At 39.1% G+C, this 20,255-nt stretch overlaps 11 protein-coding genes across 11 annotated transcripts; 6 read left to right on the top strand and 5 right to left on the bottom strand.

Moving 5' to 3' along the window:
* Window positions 1-81: 81 nt before the first annotated feature.
* Window positions 82-2,010, bottom strand: VPS52 (Vps52p; the record flags this gene model as incomplete). Its single annotated transcript, XM_056221683.1, has 1 exon — window positions 82-2,010. The coding sequence occupies one exon, from the start codon at window positions 2,008-2,010 to the stop codon at window positions 82-84; it is 1,929 nt and encodes a 642-aa protein (XP_056081450.1).
* A 299-nt stretch (window positions 2,011-2,309) lies between these two features.
* Window positions 2,310-3,644, bottom strand: KRE2 (alpha-1,2-mannosyltransferase KRE2; the record flags this gene model as incomplete). The annotated part of the gene is made up of 1 exon (XM_056221682.1): window positions 2,310-3,644. One exon carries the CDS (start codon window positions 3,642-3,644, stop codon window positions 2,310-2,312), a length of 1,335 nt encoding a protein of 444 aa, XP_056081449.1.
* Window positions 3,645-3,974: 330 nt separating this feature from the next.
* CWC21 (U2-type spliceosomal complex subunit CWC21) lies at window positions 3,975-4,370 on the top strand (the record flags this gene model as incomplete). Its single annotated transcript, XM_056221681.1, has 1 exon — window positions 3,975-4,370. The coding sequence occupies one exon, from the start codon at window positions 3,975-3,977 to the stop codon at window positions 4,368-4,370; it is 396 nt and encodes a 131-aa protein (XP_056081448.1).
* Window positions 4,371-4,563: 193 nt separating this feature from the next.
* Window positions 4,564-6,264, top strand: PHO8 (alkaline phosphatase PHO8; the record flags this gene model as incomplete). The annotated part of the gene is made up of 1 exon (XM_056221680.1): window positions 4,564-6,264. One exon carries the CDS (start codon window positions 4,564-4,566, stop codon window positions 6,262-6,264), a length of 1,701 nt encoding a protein of 566 aa, XP_056081447.1.
* A 158-nt stretch (window positions 6,265-6,422) lies between these two features.
* DIG2 (Dig2p) lies at window positions 6,423-7,394 on the bottom strand (the record flags this gene model as incomplete). Its single annotated transcript, XM_056221679.1, has 1 exon — window positions 6,423-7,394. The coding sequence occupies one exon, from the start codon at window positions 7,392-7,394 to the stop codon at window positions 6,423-6,425; it is 972 nt and encodes a 323-aa protein (XP_056081446.1).
* Window positions 7,395-7,928: 534 nt separating this feature from the next.
* On the top strand, window positions 7,929-9,581 carry PEX29 (Pex29p; the record flags this gene model as incomplete). The annotated part of the gene is made up of 1 exon (XM_056221678.1): window positions 7,929-9,581. One exon carries the CDS (start codon window positions 7,929-7,931, stop codon window positions 9,579-9,581), a length of 1,653 nt encoding a protein of 550 aa, XP_056081445.1.
* A 40-nt stretch (window positions 9,582-9,621) lies between these two features.
* SNM1 (Snm1p) lies at window positions 9,622-10,218 on the bottom strand (the record flags this gene model as incomplete). The annotated part of the gene is made up of 1 exon (XM_056221677.1): window positions 9,622-10,218. The coding sequence occupies one exon, from the start codon at window positions 10,216-10,218 to the stop codon at window positions 9,622-9,624; it is 597 nt and encodes a 198-aa protein (XP_056081444.1).
* A 292-nt stretch (window positions 10,219-10,510) lies between these two features.
* Window positions 10,511-12,409, bottom strand: SNF1 (AMP-activated serine/threonine-protein kinase catalytic subunit SNF1; the record flags this gene model as incomplete). The annotated part of the gene is made up of 1 exon (XM_056221676.1): window positions 10,511-12,409. One exon carries the CDS (start codon window positions 12,407-12,409, stop codon window positions 10,511-10,513), a length of 1,899 nt encoding a protein of 632 aa, XP_056081443.1.
* Window positions 12,410-13,612: 1,203 nt separating this feature from the next.
* SMKI04G6710 (uncharacterized protein) lies at window positions 13,613-14,287 on the top strand (the record flags this gene model as incomplete). The annotated part of the gene is made up of 1 exon (XM_056221674.1): window positions 13,613-14,287. The coding sequence occupies one exon, from the start codon at window positions 13,613-13,615 to the stop codon at window positions 14,285-14,287; it is 675 nt and encodes a 224-aa protein (XP_056081442.1).
* A 343-nt stretch (window positions 14,288-14,630) lies between these two features.
* On the top strand, window positions 14,631-17,264 carry JIP4 (Jip4p; the record flags this gene model as incomplete). The annotated part of the gene is made up of 1 exon (XM_056221673.1): window positions 14,631-17,264. The coding sequence occupies one exon, from the start codon at window positions 14,631-14,633 to the stop codon at window positions 17,262-17,264; it is 2,634 nt and encodes an 877-aa protein (XP_056081441.1).
* A 1,528-nt stretch (window positions 17,265-18,792) lies between these two features.
* On the top strand, window positions 18,793-20,202 carry PRP3 (U4/U6-U5 snRNP complex subunit PRP3; the record flags this gene model as incomplete). Its single annotated transcript, XM_056221672.1, has 1 exon — window positions 18,793-20,202. The coding sequence occupies one exon, from the start codon at window positions 18,793-18,795 to the stop codon at window positions 20,200-20,202; it is 1,410 nt and encodes a 469-aa protein (XP_056081440.1).
* Between the last annotated feature and the right edge of the window lie 53 nt (window positions 20,203-20,255).

Raw genomic sequence — 20,255 nt, 5'->3', positions numbered from 1 at the left:
CTATGTTCTTATAAATTGCATATAATTACAAAGGAACACAATACTTCAGATGCTCCGCACCGTTCGCAGTCCTTATTTTCATCAATTTCTAGTAAAAGCTTCCACTAAAGTTTTGAAGTGATTTTCAGTTTCTCTGATAATCAGTGGTATGTTAGAACCATTTTCATCGTCATTAGTACCATCAATGTTGAGATTCTCTGCTGAACCGTATTCGTGATTTTGTGCATTTGAATCACTTACATTCAAATGCAGATGCAGCTGCTGTAAGTTATTGTATAAATACATGTAATTTGTAGTTAAAAATCTTTCAGGAGACCTAGTCTTTTTGCTACACTTTGTCATTACTGTTTCAAAATCATTTCTTAACCTTATGATGGAATTGTATAATGGTTCAGATCTTTCATCAATGGCCTGTTTATGTGTTATTGCCAACGTCAAGAAACTGCACAAAAATTTGGCAAATTGAACAGCTAATTCATGCGGCGAAGTTAGTGGGTTACTATTTGATATGCTTGAGCTACCACCATATTTTGCCACATTTGTAGTTATCGCTGCTTTACGTAAGCTCTCGCATTGAAAATCGACCAATTGCTGAAACCGCGGCCATAATTGAATTAATTGGCCATTTAAGAAGCTATCAAACATAGTTGGTATCCCTCTTCTCTCAGATTCAAACTGTAATTGATTAGCCACACGAATACTTATTAGTACGCCAAAAATATCATAGTTATATTGAATTAACTGCAGAGTATATGCTGTTGCTTCATCGAAAGTAGGTTGGAATATTTGCTCCAATAGACCATTAATTTCCTCAGAATTTTCATCATTGATAGCAAAGAAATCTTTCAGGAAATTGTACTCAACTGTACAGTTATCTAGAATCGCTAGATTCAAATTCTTGAACCCAATTTCAATGTAATTCTTAGCTGTGTTATTTTCAGCAATTTGAGAAACCATTACTGTATTATCTTCTTGAGTTAAAATGTTTAATCTTTTCTTTATTTGAAAATATCTGTTAATATCGTCATCTGTCACAGGGAGTTTATTATAAAATGCATTTGAGGCAGATGCGGTTAAATAATTCGAGAAAAACAAGGAAGATGAATTGCTGAACCCACTCACTGAAGTTGTCGAAAGGCCGTTCCCTAGTGCAAATTGCGAGTCGATTTGTTGAAACTGCAGAATAGTTAATGACCGGATATATCTTGAGAAATATTCTTTATAGTACCATTTCATAGTATAACAATATGCCTGTCGTAACTCAAGGGCTAAAGAAAGATTATTATCTTTTATGAAAGGAAAAATTTTTTGAACTTTCAATAATTGTGTTTGTAATCTTTGTGATGGTATGGGATGATGACTCCTCAAGATTTTTATTTTTGAGATAATGAGTCTCTTCGATCTTTCTAAAATTACATTTTTTAGGATATCCAAGAGTTGACACAATTTATCAAAATCCTTTGGTGCTATCACAGCTGCTTTTTCGGTGTTTTCCTTGTGATTCTGCTCATGATTATTGTGCCTGTACTTATCATAAATTTGTTCTTTATCCGCTATGAACGTTATGTTATCCTGCCAACGTTCATTAATTTTTCCTTTAACGATATCATTGATTAAGTCGGGAGGAATCATCAAATCATTAACCATGGGAGAAATGTGGGCCAGCTTTGTAGAGTTGTATTCGAGCAATGACTGTAATTCACTGGATTTTTTTTTAATAAAGTCTAAATCTTGTGTGTAATCAGATAACCTATTAGTGAAGTTGGTTAAATAATCAATTAGTTGAGGTATGACTACATTAATAGCTGTTTCATTATTAGAATGAGTTTCCTGTAATGCCTTCAATTTGGCAAATGGCGATTGATCTTGATTTGAGGGTGCTTTGAAGTTACAATCCTTCAAATAGTTTTCAAATGGATCATCAGTTTTATCTGCTTCATTTCGACTCGCTTCTCTTAGCTGGTCAAAATTAACTTGATCGAGCGATAGTATCTCCTTAAGTGCTTCCATCTTTTGGTATCTCTCGCTCAACTTCTTCTACCTTCTATTATTTATAGTTGATCCCTCTTTACTTATTTTCGTGAAACTTCCATTCATCTTAGCGATTTCTGAACTGTTTTCGGAATACGCTATTAAGAACGAAAATATTCATTCCATGATAAAACCACAAGAATAGCCTTACTTACAATATGTAATACTTACAATATGAAATACACAGTCGTATGAGTTGTTGACCGACTATATAATGAGGTAAAAATACATGTCAAAAAGTATAAAGTCAAAACAAAGAAGCAATATATCAGAAAAATCTAGTCACGGAATGATTTCCAATTTTCAGGCTTTTCAAATCCTTGAGCTTCATAATATTGTTTACCACAAGAATAGGTCTGGAAAGTGAAATCATTACCTTGATCACATTCACAGTTGTTATCCTTATAGACTTTGTCGTCCAATGGGCAATTATCATAAGGTGGATGATGATATCCAATGTCGGAGAAATAATGGATCTTATCTTTTGGTAAAAACAAAGCAGCGGCAATAGAATGAACAGGTGCATCGCCCCATCTTTCGTAAAAGAATCCACCTTGATGATCCAAAGCCTCGAAGTATTCTCCGTATGCGGGAGATCTCCAAAAGTTCAAGTTCGCGATTTCAAAGTTCGACCAGAAATGACATAAATTATATGTTTTGCCGTTATCATCAGAAAGGAAACTCATTAAGTTGTCCTTATCTACATATTGAGGGTTCTTTTGGATGAAATCCATTGATGTTTCCCAGAGTGTTGGGATAGTGATTTCATACTCGTGAATGGAAACAGCAAAACCGTAAACTTTCTTATTATCCTGCATCCATTTGAAAACATCATAGTTAACATCACAGTATAATTTGATGTCTGGTTCCACACGCCAGTACCAATCGTATTCGTCTAATAATTCATGTCTCCAGAAAAACCCAGATTGGAAACGACACATATGTCTATAAGATTCCGAATCACCGTAGATATATTGGGAGTTAGCACGGACGTCAGCAGCCTTTGCTTGATCGATCCATTCAGGATACGACCAATGCTCCTTGGGCAGAATACCAAACTTAACTTCAGAGGAAACGGCTTTCTTGACTTCTGTCTTGAATTCTTCAGTAAATTCCTCATCGTTCAAGAAAACCCAAGGATATGGAAATTTCTTGTTAATTTTGTTTTCCACATACTTGATTGACTTCAACAAACCTTTCAATTCCCTGTTTCTCACCAAAGTGACGTAACAAGCTTTTGGCTTGCCATCGTGGTTATCAAAAGATGGAGTGATATAATCCATGGTGGTTTTGGTGTCTACTGGGGCATCTGCATGTTCAGCAGTGGCCTTTAAAGCCTTGGATTCTTCGTCCATGCTTTTGGAATCATCATTTGCATCCAGATTCAAAGCATTTTGTAGTTTCTTAGCATCATCTTCCTCAGTAACAGTATTTTCTTCACTGGAGATGCCTCCCGAACCTGACGATTTTGACGAAAAATCAAACGCGGAAGCTATGCTAGATGGAACGTATTGATTGGTATTACTATTAGAACTCAGTGTTAATAGCAAAACAAGAGTTATACCGGCAAAAACGGAAAATCTCAACAGTCTCTTGCTAAGAAATATAGACATGAGTTCGAGTGTGAGTGCTTGCGAATGTGAATTTTACTTTCAATGATTCAGACTCACAAGAAGTATAAACGAGATTATTTCCAGATAGATTATCTCCTTTCTTGACGATTTTTTCATCAAATTTCTTTCTTCCCTAGTAGACAAAAGGCGCAGCAAACTGGAAAAAAAAACATATCAGGCATGCGGGTAAAACCAAAGGTTGTAGTACTCCAGTCAAGGGAAGCACTATAGGTGTAACTGTGTAATAGCGTAGTACTATAATCAGAGAATCCATCTCGAGCCCAGTACATAATCACTCAGCATTAGCAGGAACTGCACTAGCGTCCGATCATGTCGTACAACGGAATAGGGCTTAAATCAGCAAAAGGATCATCTACGTCAGGCCACGTGCAGCGATCGCTTGCCAGTAACCCAAATAGGCGCAGGCCACAAGATAGTCAGCTGCAGCGACTGCAGCAACAAAAGGCGATTAAGAAGGCCAGCCGTGACAAGGCAAATAGGCCCCTCGCAGTGCAAAAACAGATGGAAACCCATCTAGAGAAACGTGAGATCGAGGTGCAAGTTAGCGAGCTACGCGATCGACTAGAGGAGGATGAATCGGTTTCGGAAGAGCAAATTGACAAGAAGTGTGAAGCTTTGAGAGCAAAACTGACGAGTGAGTGGCAAGAACAGCAACGAATCTCCTCTTTGTACACTTCTCGTAAGGCGCGGCTGACTGAAGAATAGCATCGACAAGAATAGCAGCATCGACGATAACGATAAGCTTCGCGCGTGGAGGAAAACAAGAGAGTTTTTGGTATATAAAGAGAAAAGTGTTCGTGAATGTATATTTCTCGAACCCCACACGTTGCCAGCAAACAGCTACATACGAATTTATATATCAGTATTAGTGGGCATTATATAAGCGCGCATCAACAACATGATGACTCACACATTAGCAGGCGAACAGACACGTCTTGTTCCTGGGTCTAACTCAACTTCTCGTTCAAGGGAGAGGCGTATTTCAAAAAGATCTAAGATAATCGTATCCACGGTGGTCTTTATTGGGTTGCTGCTAGTTTTAGTGCAACTGGCATTTCCAAGCAGTTTTGTATTACGTTCTTCTTCGCATAAGAAGAAGAATGTCATATTCTTTGTCACAGATGGGATGGGGCCCGCATCTTTGTCCATGGCAAGATCATTTAATCAACATATTCATGATTTGCAGATAAATGACATTCTGACACTCGACCAGCATTTTATCGGCTCCTCCAGAACAAGATCTTCGGACTCACTAGTCACCGATTCAGCTGCGGGGGCCACCGCATTTGCATGTGCATTAAAGAGTTATAATGGGGCAATCGGAGTGGATCCGGATCACAAACCTTGTGGCACGGTGCTCGAGGCAGCTAAATTGGCAGGTTATCTCACTGGGCTTGTGGTTACAACGAGAATCACAGATGCCACTCCAGCCTCATTTAGCTCTCATGTTGACTACAGGTGGCAAGAGGATCTCATCGCTACACACCAGTTGGGTGGATACCCCCTTGGAAGAGTGGTAGATTTACTAATGGGTGGTGGCAGAAGCCATTTCTACCCGCAGGGCGAGGAGGCTTCTCCATACGGTCATCATGGCTCTAGAAAAGATGGAAGAGATTTGATTGATGAGGCTCAGTCCAATGGCTGGCAGTACGTCGGCGACCGTGAAAGCTTCGATTCTTTGCTGAATAGCCACGGTGAGAACGTTACTTTACCGTTACTGGGCCTCTTCGCAGATAACGATATTCCATTTGAAATCGACAGAGACGAAAAGGAGTATCCCTCACTCAAGGAGCAAGTCACCGTGGCTTTGAATGCTTTGGAAAGAGCTTCCAGCGAGGACAAAGACTCAAATGGTTTTTTTTTGATGGTGGAAGGCTCCAGAATCGATCATGCTGGCCACCAGAACGACCCTGCCTCACAAGTCAGGGAGGTTCTAGCCTTTGATGAGGCATTCCAGTATGTTTTAGAGTTCGCTGAAAATTCTGACACTGAAACTGTGTTGGTGTCCACATCAGATCATGAAACAGGTGGTTTAGTCACTTCAAGACAGGTCACTGTTAGTTATCCGGAGTATGTCTGGTATCCCCAAGTACTTGCCAACGCCACCCATTCCGGTGAGTTTTTGAAAACGAAGCTGGTAGGTTTTGTCCATGAACATGAAGGTTCAATTAGTAAGATCGAAGATTTTATCAAGTATGAGATCCTGGAAAAGGATTTGGGTATCTATGACTACACGGATAACGACGTGGAAACATTAATCCATCTGGGTGACAACGCAAATGCTGTTCAGGACAAATTGAATGACATGGTTTCATTTAGGGCTCAAATTGGCTGGACTACACATGGCCACAGTGCAGTCGATGTTAACATTTATGCATACACCAATAAGAAAACTACATGGTCATATATATTGGAGAGTTTACAAGGTAATCATGAAAATATCGAAATTGGCCATTTCTTAGAAAACTACTTGGAACTAAACTTGAGTAAAGTCACTGATTTGATTAGTGACACCAAACACTCATCAGATTTTGATTCTGCAGAAGTAGCCAATGAGGTGCCTCATTATGATGAATACTATCATGAATTGTCCAATTGATTCCATTGTGTTCTCTGTTGCTTTCTCATATATTATTTACTACTTAAAATCTACGCGAATACGTATATTTACCGCATAACCATATGTAAACAGTATATCGTTTTACAGTGTACGATGGCTCCAAGTGCATTATATCACGCCGAGAAGGAAAAGTCTTCTCATCTCTTCAAGTTATGCCATTCGTTCCATATTTTCTCACACGCTTTCATATAATCATCTTTGTCGTTGCAAACTTCAAATTTGAAAACATCATCATACAGAGAAATTTCTCCAATTATGCTTCTTTCTTTGTCGTTGTAATCATCTGCATCGTCGTTAAGCGAAGCGTCCTCGCTTAATGAATGTCTGGTAACAGGACATTCTGTGTCTCTATCAATTTTACTGGTGATAGAGTCGCCGCTGTGGTGACGTCTAGAAATAAAGCCCCTTTTTCTGGAAGTCAGATCGTCCAAGTGTGCAGACCTCCCTGTGGCTTTCTTCCGCTTTGCTTGATGATCTGCCGATGTTACTGTTCCATTATATAAAGTATTGGGATACATCGAATAATAGCCTTCGTAGGGGTGGGAGTGTGTTGGCGTTGAAATATATGGGTAATATGGTACTGACGGCAGTCCAGTATAAGGATAAGGGTAGGTTGCTGTCATACATGAATTCGTTATTGGAGAAGAATAATCTTGGACAGAAGGAGCCAGTCTACCCATATATCTGACTCTAAGATTGCTTTTATGTCGTGGGAACCTTGTTATGTTTGGCGGAGCACTTTTAGACGCATGCAATTGGGAAGGTGATTGTATGTCGGAAAAGTTCAATGCCGGAGGAATCCTCTTCCTCTTCAAAGAATGATTCGGCGGTTTGAAAGGTACAGTTTTTTCTGCTGAAGAAATGGTAATAGTAGGAGGCTTACCAGTATGATCCTCCTCTTTTTGAGACAGCTTAGATATCAGTAGTTTTTGGTTCCGCTCAATATCCTTGGATTTTTTAATCTTCGAAATCATTTTCTCACTCAATCTCTCCTCATCTAATCCTGGGGATACTAACAACATTCCTAGTTGTTGCAGCTTCCCGGGATCATTTTCCTGGACCGTTGAAATTTGCTCTCGCTGTGGCCTATCTTCTTCCTGTTTATTCATTTCTGCCGCTCTTTGCTTTAATAATTCTACAAACCTCACGATAGTACTCAAGTACCTCTGCAAACAACTAAACTGAAAACCAGATTTAACAACCCTTAATTGAAAAGGTCGTACATATACTGTTTATTTGATCTGGCTCATTATGTGATTGTTGATAATTTAATAGACGTGTGCGCCGGGTGATGAACGCTGTGACATATCACATTTTATGCGTCCGTGTTGTATGTATAGACTCTAATGTCCGATATCATCATAACGCACGTTTTGGTTGCCTCTATAATGACGTTGTAGCGATCATCACGGTAGTGTTGGAAAAACTATCAGTATGTTCAATTCTTATTTCATTGTCTGATATTGTTCTTATGGTGAAGATGACAAGCTTCGGGGTTACCCCTTCTTCGTGATCTAATTTTGAGAAATAATAACGAGGACTAATGTGCGTATTTTGGTTTAATTACTGTTTAGGAGACAGTAACGAATTCCCTCTGAAATAGGTAGAAAAGTTGTAGTTTCATATTGTGTGCACACGTCTAGATGGACTCTGTTACGAATTTTTTCTGGAATGATACCAATAATGCTGGCGTTGCAACTAAATCAACACTTAAGGGAAAGAAAGTGCATAGTGGCGTAGAGGGGAAAAGCCAAGCAAATAAGGAGGGTATATCTAATGTCACTAAAACGAGTGATTCTATGCGTGGTAGTGTGTCATCTGCCAGTGGTCAAAATGCTGGTGGTGGGGGTTTTCCGTCGACGTCGAATATTCAAAAGATGATGACGGATACGCTCGTAGAGAAGATAATCAAGATGGCATTACCGCCCTCTTCCAAAACGGCGGTTGATACGATTCATCATCGTATGGTTGCTGGTAAAGAGAGGCCTAAATTATCTGTACAGATTACTAGTAGGAATTTTATACAGATGAATTCGAGGTTAGGGGTACCATTCATGATTATGGATGAACTTATAAAGATCTTAAATTGGGCAAATCCAGCGTACACGGTATCTATCATGTTCTTGTACACGTTTATTGTCTTAAAACCATTCCAAATGCTTTCCTCTATCCCTATTTTTTATCTATTATTCGGCGTTATGGTCCCGCAATACCTCTACATCCATAAGCCAAACCCGACACCCTATTTGGACAATAACCAAACACCCGCGCAGGGCCCACCTTTGCGAAGACCTGAGGTGCCCAAACCAGTTCCTGAACTGAGTCAAGAATTTGTCCTAAACCTTACGGATTTACAGAACCATATGCTACTATATGTGAAATTCTACGATTTTACACTACTCTTATTACAGAAATTTGCGTTCTTCACCAATGAGGCAATTTCGTCGTTTTATTTTATTGTATTGCTGATAATAGCTACGCTGAACTTTCTGTATATGGATAAATTCATTAAGCTTATTCCAATCAAACCCGTTTTAATATTGTTTGGTTGGTGTTTTATTATTGCCTCATATCCATCTAATCGCGAATATCTGCTAACTAAATTAAATTCAGAAGAAACACGATTAAAAACTCTGACTATAACCACCAACGTTGAAACTAAGATTTTACAACATTTGAAGCTCATTGAGGCCAGGGAACATCGATTAGTTGTGATCTTTGAGATTCAAAAGTATCTTCCTGAAAACAAAGAGTGGCGTTCGGTCGGATTTTCTGGTGATGACTACTCTCTCTTCTCTAATCTGAGAATATATCAAAGACCTATCGAGGAAAATTCAGTGAAGTCGTTAGAAGAAATAAAGCCACCTAAAGACTGGGAATGGGAAGCAAGTTCTCATTGGGTGCTTGATTTAGATCCAAAAGAATGGGTGGAGGACGAGTTTATTCAGTATGTGGAGATAGATTCTGAAACCAAATGGGTATATGACCTCAATCTCGATGGGCAAAGAGGTTCATATAGAAGGCGAATGTGGACCAATAGTTGTGTCCGAAAAAAGCTAGATTCCAGTATCTCTGCAAATCTTGGCGAGGAAGAAGTAATTAATCCTTTGAGAGAAGAAACATACAGGCAAGGTGTGCATGGTGTGACGAAGGGTTCAATGAGCGGTGGTTTAACTCATAGTAGCGACGATGACCATGACGATGATGAAAATATTGCTAATATGGACAGTGCTGATGCTAATATATCTTACCCGTCAATTGAAGAGCTCACAGACACTCTTAATACAACTATATAAACTTGTGATATATTATACAGTATGTTTCCCGATCATAAAACTAGCTTTTCATAAAACTTTCTAATGACAGTAATGAACTTTTTTTTTTTTCCATTTTTTTCTCCTGATTCCTTTTTGATAAAAGATTTGTGAGTGAATTTAACTTTCTTTTCTTGGACCTGTCTTTACCGCTATTAACCTTACCCTTTCGAGGCATTTCTACTGCCGGCGCAACTTTTCTATTGGTTGTGCTGTTAGTCGTAATAGTAGTATCTTGCTCTATTGCTAGGTCAATCATGCTAGGTTCCCACTCAAATAGAGTTGACTTTCCACAATTTAAGCAGTCAACAGTAACGCATTTTTTGGGCGCTTCCATATTTTTATTACCGGGTTTTGATAAGGCATCTTGCTCTGCTCTAATTGTTATCTGAAGCGTTGCATTAAAATTCGGAACATAAGTGGATCCACAATAAGAGCAAAATTTCCCGTTTCTTAGTTGTTCAGGCAAAGTGATTTGATATCGCTTCACGGAATTATGGAAATTCTTATAGTATAGGCCAGATAACGCTTTGGAGCTTAGTGTTGGTAGCATATGTAGCATATTGTACTTTTTTCGCAGGCTTCGTTCTTGATATTTCTCTATCTGATCTTTATTCATGCTCGGATTATTTGTACAGTTGTTGAGGTTTAGTATCTATGAAGAGGTTAATATTCATGCTCATCTCTATTTTTATAAAGAATAACGTTTTTAATTTTTCTTGTGATGTGGAGCCCGCTTCTCTCAAAAGAAATCAATGCTTTGATGGAAAAACATCACAATAAATACATTATGTTCAGGTTTATTTAGTTAAGGTTTGTTTGCTTTATACAAAGAGATATTATAAAAAATTGCAAAAATAATACGATGTATGAAAAAGGGAACTTCCATATTATTGATCCCTATTCCACTATTAATTACTTTGGCTATTGACAGCTAATTCCATAATTAGCTTTGTAGTTAGATGTAAAAATGGGTAGGCTGAAAAAGTACTCATTTCATCTTCAGACATATTGGAAACAGCAGTATCATCTCCATAGCTACTTTCCCAACCGTCAAATTTGAAATCTACCAAATAATTATTGGTTTCTATTTGGAATAATTGAATTACCATCTTCATTAAATCAGGAATTTTCTCATTACTGTTGGTCTTATTCCCAATATCATATTTCCATCTCAATTTGATAGTCCATAAATCTTCTTCAGAAGGCTTGGCCCATTCAGCACCCAAATTTTTCAGAGCAATATAAATTTCACCCATCACGTCTAATGGGTACGAGCGAGATCGTATACCAAAGTGCCATCTTGTCTTCGACTTTTTCGTTACTAAGGGAGATATCTTGGACGCAGCTGGCGAACCTTGAGCTAACATATTAGCTCTGTGAATCTGAGGTAAAGATGTAGGTAAAATGGAAACTGTGGAATCTTCTTCTTTATACTGATCCATGAAGGGTGATTGGTGATATGTTCTTTGTTGAGTGGTAGCGCTTGCCATCCTTCTTGCGTGCTTGGCAGTTTCGTGATCTAGTTCTCGTTGTTGACTTGATTGGTTCTGTTTTTGAAAAGTGGGAGGCGACTGGGACAAGAAAGTATCCAGCTCATCACTGACGCTTTTGTTTGCCTTCATATCCTTGATCAAAGATTTGTTCTCCTTAATTAACATGTAGGCATCTCTGATTTCATTAAATGCGGGAGTGTCTTCTGATGATTCCAAGGACTCGTAAATCTCGGCCTTTTCGTAGCCCATGGTTGATGATAAAATGTTAACAAGATCATCATCTATTTCGTCGTTGTCAGGACCGCTTCCATCCTTCTTTGACACATTATTCTCATTTTCCTCTTCCGGGTGTGGTTTCAGATCTGGTGGAAGCAGATATTCTGGCAGGTCAACTTTAAACCAATCATCTTGCATTATTTCATGGATGCTTATTCTGTTCAATGGATTAACAATTAACATTCTCTTGATTAGCCCAGCTGCTCCAGGTGATAGGAATTTGGGCAAGGTGTAAACACCGTTGCTGATGTTCTTGAAAAGAACTGGAATGCTTTCATCGTCAAACGGTAGACGGCGACAAAGCATAACATAGAGGATGACACCACAGGACCACACGTCTACTTCTGGGCCCGCGTACAGCTTACCGCTGATAACTTCAGGTGCAGCATAGTTAGGAGAACCACAGGAAGTTTTCAAGAAATTACCATCAGTCATGATGTTTGACAAACCGAAATCAGCAATTTTAACATTTAGGTGTTCATCTAGTAATAAGTTTTCAGGCTTCAAATCCCTATGGACAATTTTGTGTCTATGGCAGTACTCGACAGCACTGATGATTTGTTGGAAAAATCTTCTAGCCTCTTGTTCGCTCATTTTGTCTCTTTGAACAATATAGTCGAACAATTCGTTCCCAGCATATTCAATAACCATAATTATTTCATCCTTAGATTTGATGACGTCATAAAGTTTGATGATATGAGGGTGTCTTAAGAGTCTTAGGTATGAGATTTCTCTTTCAATTCTGCCCTGCATGTCACTCTTGGCCAAAACCTTCTTGTTAATAATTTTAAGGGCAACTTTCTGGCCCGTGGTGGTGTGGTATGCTAGTTTAACTTTACCAAAGGAACCCTCACCCAACGTTTTGACGATTTGGTAGTTCCCGATATGCGCACCATCCGCCAACGAAGATTTAGGATTGTTCAGAGCAGAGCTGCTTCCGCCATGCCCGTGATGATGGTGGTGGTGATGGTGATGATGGTGATGGTGGGGAGAATTTCCATTGGCAGGTGCTGCGCCTGTGTTACTGTTATTACTCATCTCAACTTCACTCAAGGTGTACCACAAAGCGTGTCAAAAAGAAAATGGTCTACTATCTCAGCGATGATCAAAGCGACTTCTATATTCCAAAAACCAATGGCACTCAATCAATTATTTTTCGTCGTGCTTTGTTTGTTTTTTTTCACGCTCCAATCTATTGTTTATCGTTATGCTTCCTAAATGACTGTTTGAGTACGAATACGCAGTAAGAGCAAATGGGAAAAAAAGAAGGTTTTGTGAAATGAAAGTCTTGACAACAAGTCTACCTACTGATCCTAAAGTTGTGCCTTCAAAAGTATAATGATGGATGGCAATATGGCCTGGCATACCTCTTTACCAACTTTCTCTTACGCTAAAAATTTCATCCCCTTCCGCAATAAGAAAATGCGGAGGGTAACCATACCTTTTTTTATTGTGAAAACTACAACAACCACTCACACTCAAACTCAAAATTGGTCAGCTCTACACTAGAGCCCTCCCAGAATGATGCGCTTTCAATCTTGTGAGGTCACTTGCATTATATATGGAAAGATTACAGGCTGTAAGAGAAGTAAATACTGCTTTTTTTGGCAAGACGTAGTGGTTCTCGCGTTCAGTAGAGAAGAGTGCATCTGTGAGATATAAAATGAGATGCACCACTGATAGTAAAAAGGCGTCCACCACGATTCTATTCACATAGGGGGACGCAGATATTGCTTTGCAAATGGTGTTCAAGTTGTAACCGTATATAATCTAACGAAGCAGTTTTGTTTAGTCCCTTCATCAAAAAGATTGATGTGTTACTAGAGCAGACGCACTGCTTCTTGTCGTTGGTTTGCCCTCGAGACAAAATCCGCGGACAAATTATAGCGCATTGCAGTAAAGAGTGGTTGTTATACGTGGGAGAACCCAAAGAGGAGCTGGCCGTGGAAGCACCTCGCTGACAACAGAGCTTCGTTACAGAGGCAGCGGTGGTTTCATCTACACCAGCATTAAATTACAAAGGTAAGGGCAGCGAGCAGTTCAGTCTTGTTATTTCTTGCGCTCTTCCTGGGCTTTCTGCGTCTTGCCTAGTAGTCGGGATGTCCTGTTCGTTTATAATTACTCTTTGCGACAAAGTGCACACCTATTTGGATATGGCCTATATAAAGAGTGGATGGTGGCTTATATCGGCAAGGGTGTGCGTTCTATGTACCCAAGCAAGCACACAGGTATAGACAAGGCATGTGGGATTCCCTAATCGTAAGCATCAACGATACGCATAAGCTAGGTCTGGAGGATTGTTTGGCCGTTTTTGGCCACGTCCCAATCACCAAGGCCGTCAAGCACGTCAGACTCACGGAAATCGATGCACAGACGTCCACGTTTACGCTCAAGTTTCTTCACACGCAAACGGGTCAGACCATCGAGAAGATCATCTGCTTCATCGACAACGACTGCGGTAACGATACTCGTACTGCTACCGGAATCAAGCAGATCTTCGACAGGATGTTCCGCATCGCTGCAGAGAAAAGGAAGCTCTCCCCTATCCAGATCGATACCGTTGAGTATCCCTGTACTGTGGTTGACTTGTTGATCTTGGTGGGCGTAGCACTACCGGCATTGTGCTACCTCTACCGTCCCGCATTGCACGTTATCTTCTTTCTGGTTCCGAACCCGGTGGGCGCCACCTTGGAGACATGGCTGGACAGTGATCGCGTGCTGCTAATAATCATTGTAGCTGAGTTCTTGACTCATGCCCTGGAGACGCTCATTTTCATCGTCCCCAGGCTCAAGTACTACCGTGTTCCTGGCGAGTTTGTGCCCGAATGGCTTCTTCTAGGTCTTCTGGAGGGCTACGGTCCTGCCAGGCGTATAGACGCTAAGGTTCACACTCTTGGCGAAGGGTCTGTTAATTAGTCCGAGGCCTTTTTTCATTTTGTTTTCTTATCCGGTAGGGAGATTTCTAGCGGAATGTACAGCAGAAGCTGCAGCGACAGGAACGATTACTGAATGACCGGCCTGCGGTGGTGTGGCACACGCATTGTGCATGTCTCATTAACCTCTAGAATTATCTATATACTTTCTAGTATACACAACTTAGAACCCTTTTGTTTCTTTCAACATATTTTGCATAGACCTTTATGAACTTTTTTCACTTTTGCTTCTCGAAATGAATACCAGAAGATAAAGAAGATCTCATTTTTTAAGGGAAAAAGTTTTCCAGGTACAAGCCAAAAGAGAAACAAGTCATAAGGAGAAAATGGTGGTACGAGATCAAGATGAGAGGTCGGGGAATTTCTATAAGTACGTCAAGTTGTACGTTAGACATGATCAGCTGGAAGATACGGTAAACGTACTGCCGAAGCAGGACGAGGGCAAATCCAACGGTGATGATAGCCGTAGTCTGGCGTCGATATTGGATTCGACTAGTTCCGTGAAGAGGAAGGGGAGAGGTACGAACGAGAAATATATACCCTGCGTGTCTTTCAACACAGTGCCTAGGTCCGAAGCATCTTCACCCTCAGACGAAGAGAAAAGAGAATTTCCTGGTGTGCAACTTCCCGCAGATTATACAATGGAGGAATATTACGACGATGAAAGTGGCTACACATCGGACAACAATGTCGACTATTTCTCCGGAAATGGCTATTCTGGTGGTTCTAGGCGAGAAGGAAGTAGTGCTAGCCCGGGGAGATACTCCTCTCCACCGCCTGCTTCCAGAAGAAACATTAAAATAGGCAGGATGTTTAAGATTTCTGAAAATGGGAAAATAGTGAGAGAAGACTACCCTACCACGCCCACAGATATCAACGATGCTCTCGTGATTAATAGGGCATATCCCAATTGGAGACAACTATGGATCAAGAGGAAAACCCAGATAGATCATCGGTTAGAGCAAAAGCATGAATTTTTCAATTACCCCACAATACTTTTCCCTCCAAACAGAAAGAAATGGTCCACTGGTGCTGCTTCCACGATCAAATTCAATCCTCCCTTAGAAGATGGGTTCACGCCCTTGACCAAATCCCAAAAGAGGAAAGAACGTGTTTTGAATGAAACAGTTGGGTTTCCCAACACCCCTAGAACAATACTGTGCCACATCAGCGGCAGAAAACATACCTGGGTGGCACTAGATTGGGCCCTACAGACATTGGTTCAGAATACCGACCATATTGTTGTTTTGGCAAACTTGCCTCGCCTAACAAGAAATACTTTTGAAGACAGTGATTCGATGAGTGAGCGAAAAAGGAGGTTGATGATGATGGATGATAATAGAAGTATTAGCTCAGCGACAAGATCGCGGTCTAGATCGAGATCGCAGTCCATATGCACAAGAAGAGCACTTTCTCTGGGACCCGAGGAGTCTGATAACAAATTAAGACACCAAAATTTTATGGAATGGACCTCCGGTTATACACAGAACGAGATTGAGAGCAAATTGCAGGATCTTTTTGATTACGTTACTCTCGTGATTCCACAAGATCGTTCCGTTAAAGTCACCGTTGAAATACTGATTGGTAAGACTAAAAAAACACTTTTAGAGGCCATAAACATCTACTTTCCAGATTTCTTCGTCTCTAGCACCTTAAGGTGGAAGAGGACAGACAGTTTGATCCGTTGGAAATCAAATTTTCTGACAGATAAACTGTGTACTAACTTTCCCATTCCAACGTTCATCGTACCGGCGAAGAGAATGTTAGAATTGGAAATGAATTTACAAAGGCAATATGAAGATCCGAAGGCAACAAAAGAAAAAAACAAAAGCACTTCAAAGCCTGGTTTTAGTCATTCCAAGTCAGCAGATGCTAATATCCCGACAATATCCAACCTTAAACAAATTCCAGGTAATGACTCTTCTATGGATTCCTTATGTTATTCCGCAGATATTAATGGTAATGACAATGGTAACCAGGGAAATCGTTCTGGTCGTGGGGCTAATGTATCCAATAGTGATCAAAACGATGCAGTGTCTGTGAAATCCTTGACGTCTAACATATCAGTAAAGGAAAAGTTATGTACCATGGCGAGAAATCGTAGAAACAGTATGGCTCAGCAGTTAAACGATGCTGATCATGATTCTTCAATACCACCGGGGCAAAGGCACCTGAAAAAGTTGGATATTATTTTGGAATCTTCATTAAAGTTTTCCTTAGAAATTGATAGCATCAGTGATAGTGCTGAAAATGGTAATACTGATGAAAACAGGACACAATCTAAGGATTCAGGGTTTGAGGAATTGAAAAGAGTCATCACAGGCGGTGCTCCTCCAAAACATATGGCCACTCAAAAGAGATCCATGCTTGATGTTTTGGACAATCCAAGTTCATCTAGATCCAAATCCAAATCAAGATCAAGTTCTAAGTCAAGAAGGAAGGACAAGTCAAAACCAAGTTCCCCCGTTGCTACTGATATAAACTCCAGTGCGAGTGCATCCAGGTCACGGTCCCCACAAATCAAGTTTGCTTCTGGTGTTAAAGATGTAGATGGTAATGGCGCACTGGGAAGTGTTAAATCTAAACCTTGGTTGGATAACAGAGAAGATCAGCAACATCACCATCACCATCATCGTGACACAGATCAGTTATCCATTCCAGGTCTTCCCCAATTGGTACCTTCAAAATCATATAACGTGGGGTCTGGTAATAGGGATGCGCCTTTAAGGAAAGTCAGTAGTGCATCTTCTCTCAGGAAAGTAAAATCCAATGACTCTAACTCTGTCAAAAATATGAAGAAACCGACCGTGACTCCAACACGCTTAAAGCCAACTTCGGGAGGTGGTGGCTTATTTTCTTTCTTCAAAAGTAAATCAAGATCCCCATCACCCTTAAGAAGCGAAAGTGAGAATAAAAATACATCTAAACGTAGTGGATTATTTGGGTTCAGAAGGCTATAACATCATATTAGTTGATCCCAAGTTCTTGCACATTAATTCGAAGTAAATTCTTATAATACTTTTATGACTTTGTTTCTTCTCGGAACAACGAATATCTGTACATATTAAGTAGCAAAATGGCATTCAATAGTATATAGCAGTAATAAAGAGACATTAGAATTTAGTGTCTGTAAACATTTGAAATGAATGCCACATTAAATTCAGGAAAATATGATATTGCACACACGATTATCGAAAAAAACAGCGTTCATTTACTAAACAAAACAATTTTTACATGAAATGATATGGAGAGGAATATAGACGGTGACCAGTAAAATTATCCAGCTGGAGGTCATTCAACGCCATCTTAAGTGTTGAATGAGTTTTAACATAGTATATTTATTGGTAAAATCGGTAAAAATCTGTGAATACCAAAATATGAGGTGCACTTCTTATAATTTTTATGTATAAACCAGCTCCAATTATTTGCTTTTTATGATTAAATATATAGTGAAAAATCAGTAATACTTCTTATACATAAGTGCTTTCATGTAAAAAATAAAAAGGTGGTGGTACACCTTTACCATTAGACAGCAGAACTACCTTCAGATAAAAACGGTTGTTTCTTATTGCATGAGTACTTTAATACACCTTTTTCCATTTGGATTTTTATTATTTCACAAAGGATAGTAGAATAAACTAGGTTATATCATGTGCATTAATCGTTACCGTTTGAGGTTTACAGGGCGCATAGATAGAGCCTACTGAAGATGAAGCTTCAGTTTTCGAAGTACATGAAATCAAGATGCTCTCATTGCGATGAAAGAAAATATGAGACAAATTGACTCATATATATATATATATATATATATATTATGGGTTTGATTTCTCTACGTTGTTTTATTTTTCTTTTAAATACCTCAGGTACAAGTTATCACTGATATATATAGGAAAATATTGACTTTTGTAGGAGAAATGGATTTTACTCAGGGCACAGTAGCTTCTTTTGGCAAAAAGTAAGAGGAAAATTTGTTTCAATTGTGTACGATTAAAACGACTGATTACAATCAACAATTGTTCTAGCTATCTTTTTTATACAAAGTGATAGAACCATCACTACAGTCAAGAAATCTTTAAGGTAATATTTCACTTAAAAAGAACGCATGAAATAAAACAATACCACTTGCCTTCCTTTAAAGTAGGCAATTTTTCAATAAACTTAGTTGCTCTACACGTCCCGTAATAAGAGGTGGAATCTGCTTCTCTGACAAATAACTCTTAGTTTATTTTTCGGCGGCACATAGAGCTGTTACCTCAAGTCAAGGAATGCAACTCCTCTTGCAAGGTTTAAATTGAAAACCTAACCTCCAGAAAGTTTCGCATTGTACTTTTTTCTAACAAACTTTAATATTGTTATTTATACCTGAGTTTTTCTGCTGGGTTCGCGCACGAACCTACAATGTGCTACATTTGAAGCAAGGTATTCAATAGATAGATGAAATAAAAACAATCACGATAATCTCAAAGACTTATTGGTTTAGCTCAAATAATGGCTCAACGAAATACTTTAAAAAATGATAGTCAAAACCCTCAAAATACCCCATATTATGAGCCAAGTTTCTCACAGCGTGAAAAAACTAGTGATGGTGAAGGTGCGTTTAAGGGTCGTGGTTTGAAAACCGAAATTCACTCAGCACTTAAGTCTTCGAACTTTAACTTGATACGAAGAAATTATCAAACTGGCGATAATCCGTATCTTAGTGACCTACGCGGCTCAAATCAATCTAATACACTCAATAGGCGTTATGAGCGAGGCCTGAAGTTTTATAGAAAGGGAGAAATCAGCAAAAGAATTGCCCAAGAGCGAGAACTACAAAGGCTTCAGGAAGAGAAAGAATCTGAAATAAAATCAAAATGGGAAGAAGAGGAAAGAGAAGAAGAAAAACTAATACAATCAGGTGATTTACCTAACTTGGAGTTACGTGAGGATAGATTCTTGCTGGATTTGTCAAAATTTGAAAATTACTATAAAACTAACCATGGCCATGAATGGTGGGATATAGTTTATTTGAATGAAAACAATGAGATAATGGAAAAATATACCATGAAAAGCACATCGCCCGACGAAGAAGAGGTAGCAAGTGGTATTGGTGACGATGAAGATGATGATGACGATGTGCATCCCTCTATCAGATATGTAGCCCATCCTTTACCTGAAAAAATTAATGAGGCAAAGGTATCGATTAAAGCATATCTGACGCAGCATGAAAGAAAGAAAATAAGGAGAAATAGAAGAAGAATGATTAGAGAAGCGCGAGAGGTGAAGATTAAATTGGGGCTATTACCCAAGCCAGGACCAAAAGTTAAACTAAGCAATATGATGAGTGTCTACGAGAATGACCAAAATATAACGGATCCAACTGCTTGGGAAAAAGAAGTGAAAGAACAAGTAAATATAAGGAAGAGAAAACACCTGGAAGATAATGAAAAAAGGCACGAAGAAGCTATAAAGAGAAGAAAAGAAACACAGAATGTAAAAGCCGAAAAACCGTCGCTATACTATTGTAAAGTATTCCAGTTCAAAAACTTACAGAACCCTAAGATACGATTTAAGTTAAAGATGAATAGTAAAGAGTTATTCTTGAAGGGTTTGTGTCTTCGCATACGTGATGACGGGCCAGGAATAATCATAGTTGTAGGTGACGAAAAGGCATGCAAGTTTTATGAAAATTTGGTGATGAGAAGGATAAAGTGGAATGAAGACTTCGAACTACATACAAGCAATGAAGATGTGAAAATGAATATGCATGACAATTCAGTTACAAAAACATGGGAAGGTTATTTAAAAGATTGTAAATTCAAAGGCTGGTTTATGAAAGTATGTGATGATCAAGACTCTTTACTACGTACGTTGGGTCAGTTTGACTCGGAACATTTTTATTCACCAGTTCAAACATGACACTACTTTCGTTCAAGTATTACTTCTAATTTTATACGAGTATCTCTTAGTTG

Source organism: Saccharomyces mikatae, assembly GCF_947241705.1.
Source record: "Saccharomyces mikatae IFO 1815 strain IFO1815 genome assembly, chromosome: 4".
Taxonomy (NCBI): domain Eukaryota; kingdom Fungi; phylum Ascomycota; class Saccharomycetes; order Saccharomycetales; family Saccharomycetaceae; genus Saccharomyces; species Saccharomyces mikatae.
This window is presented reverse-complemented; position numbering and strand designations above follow the sequence as displayed.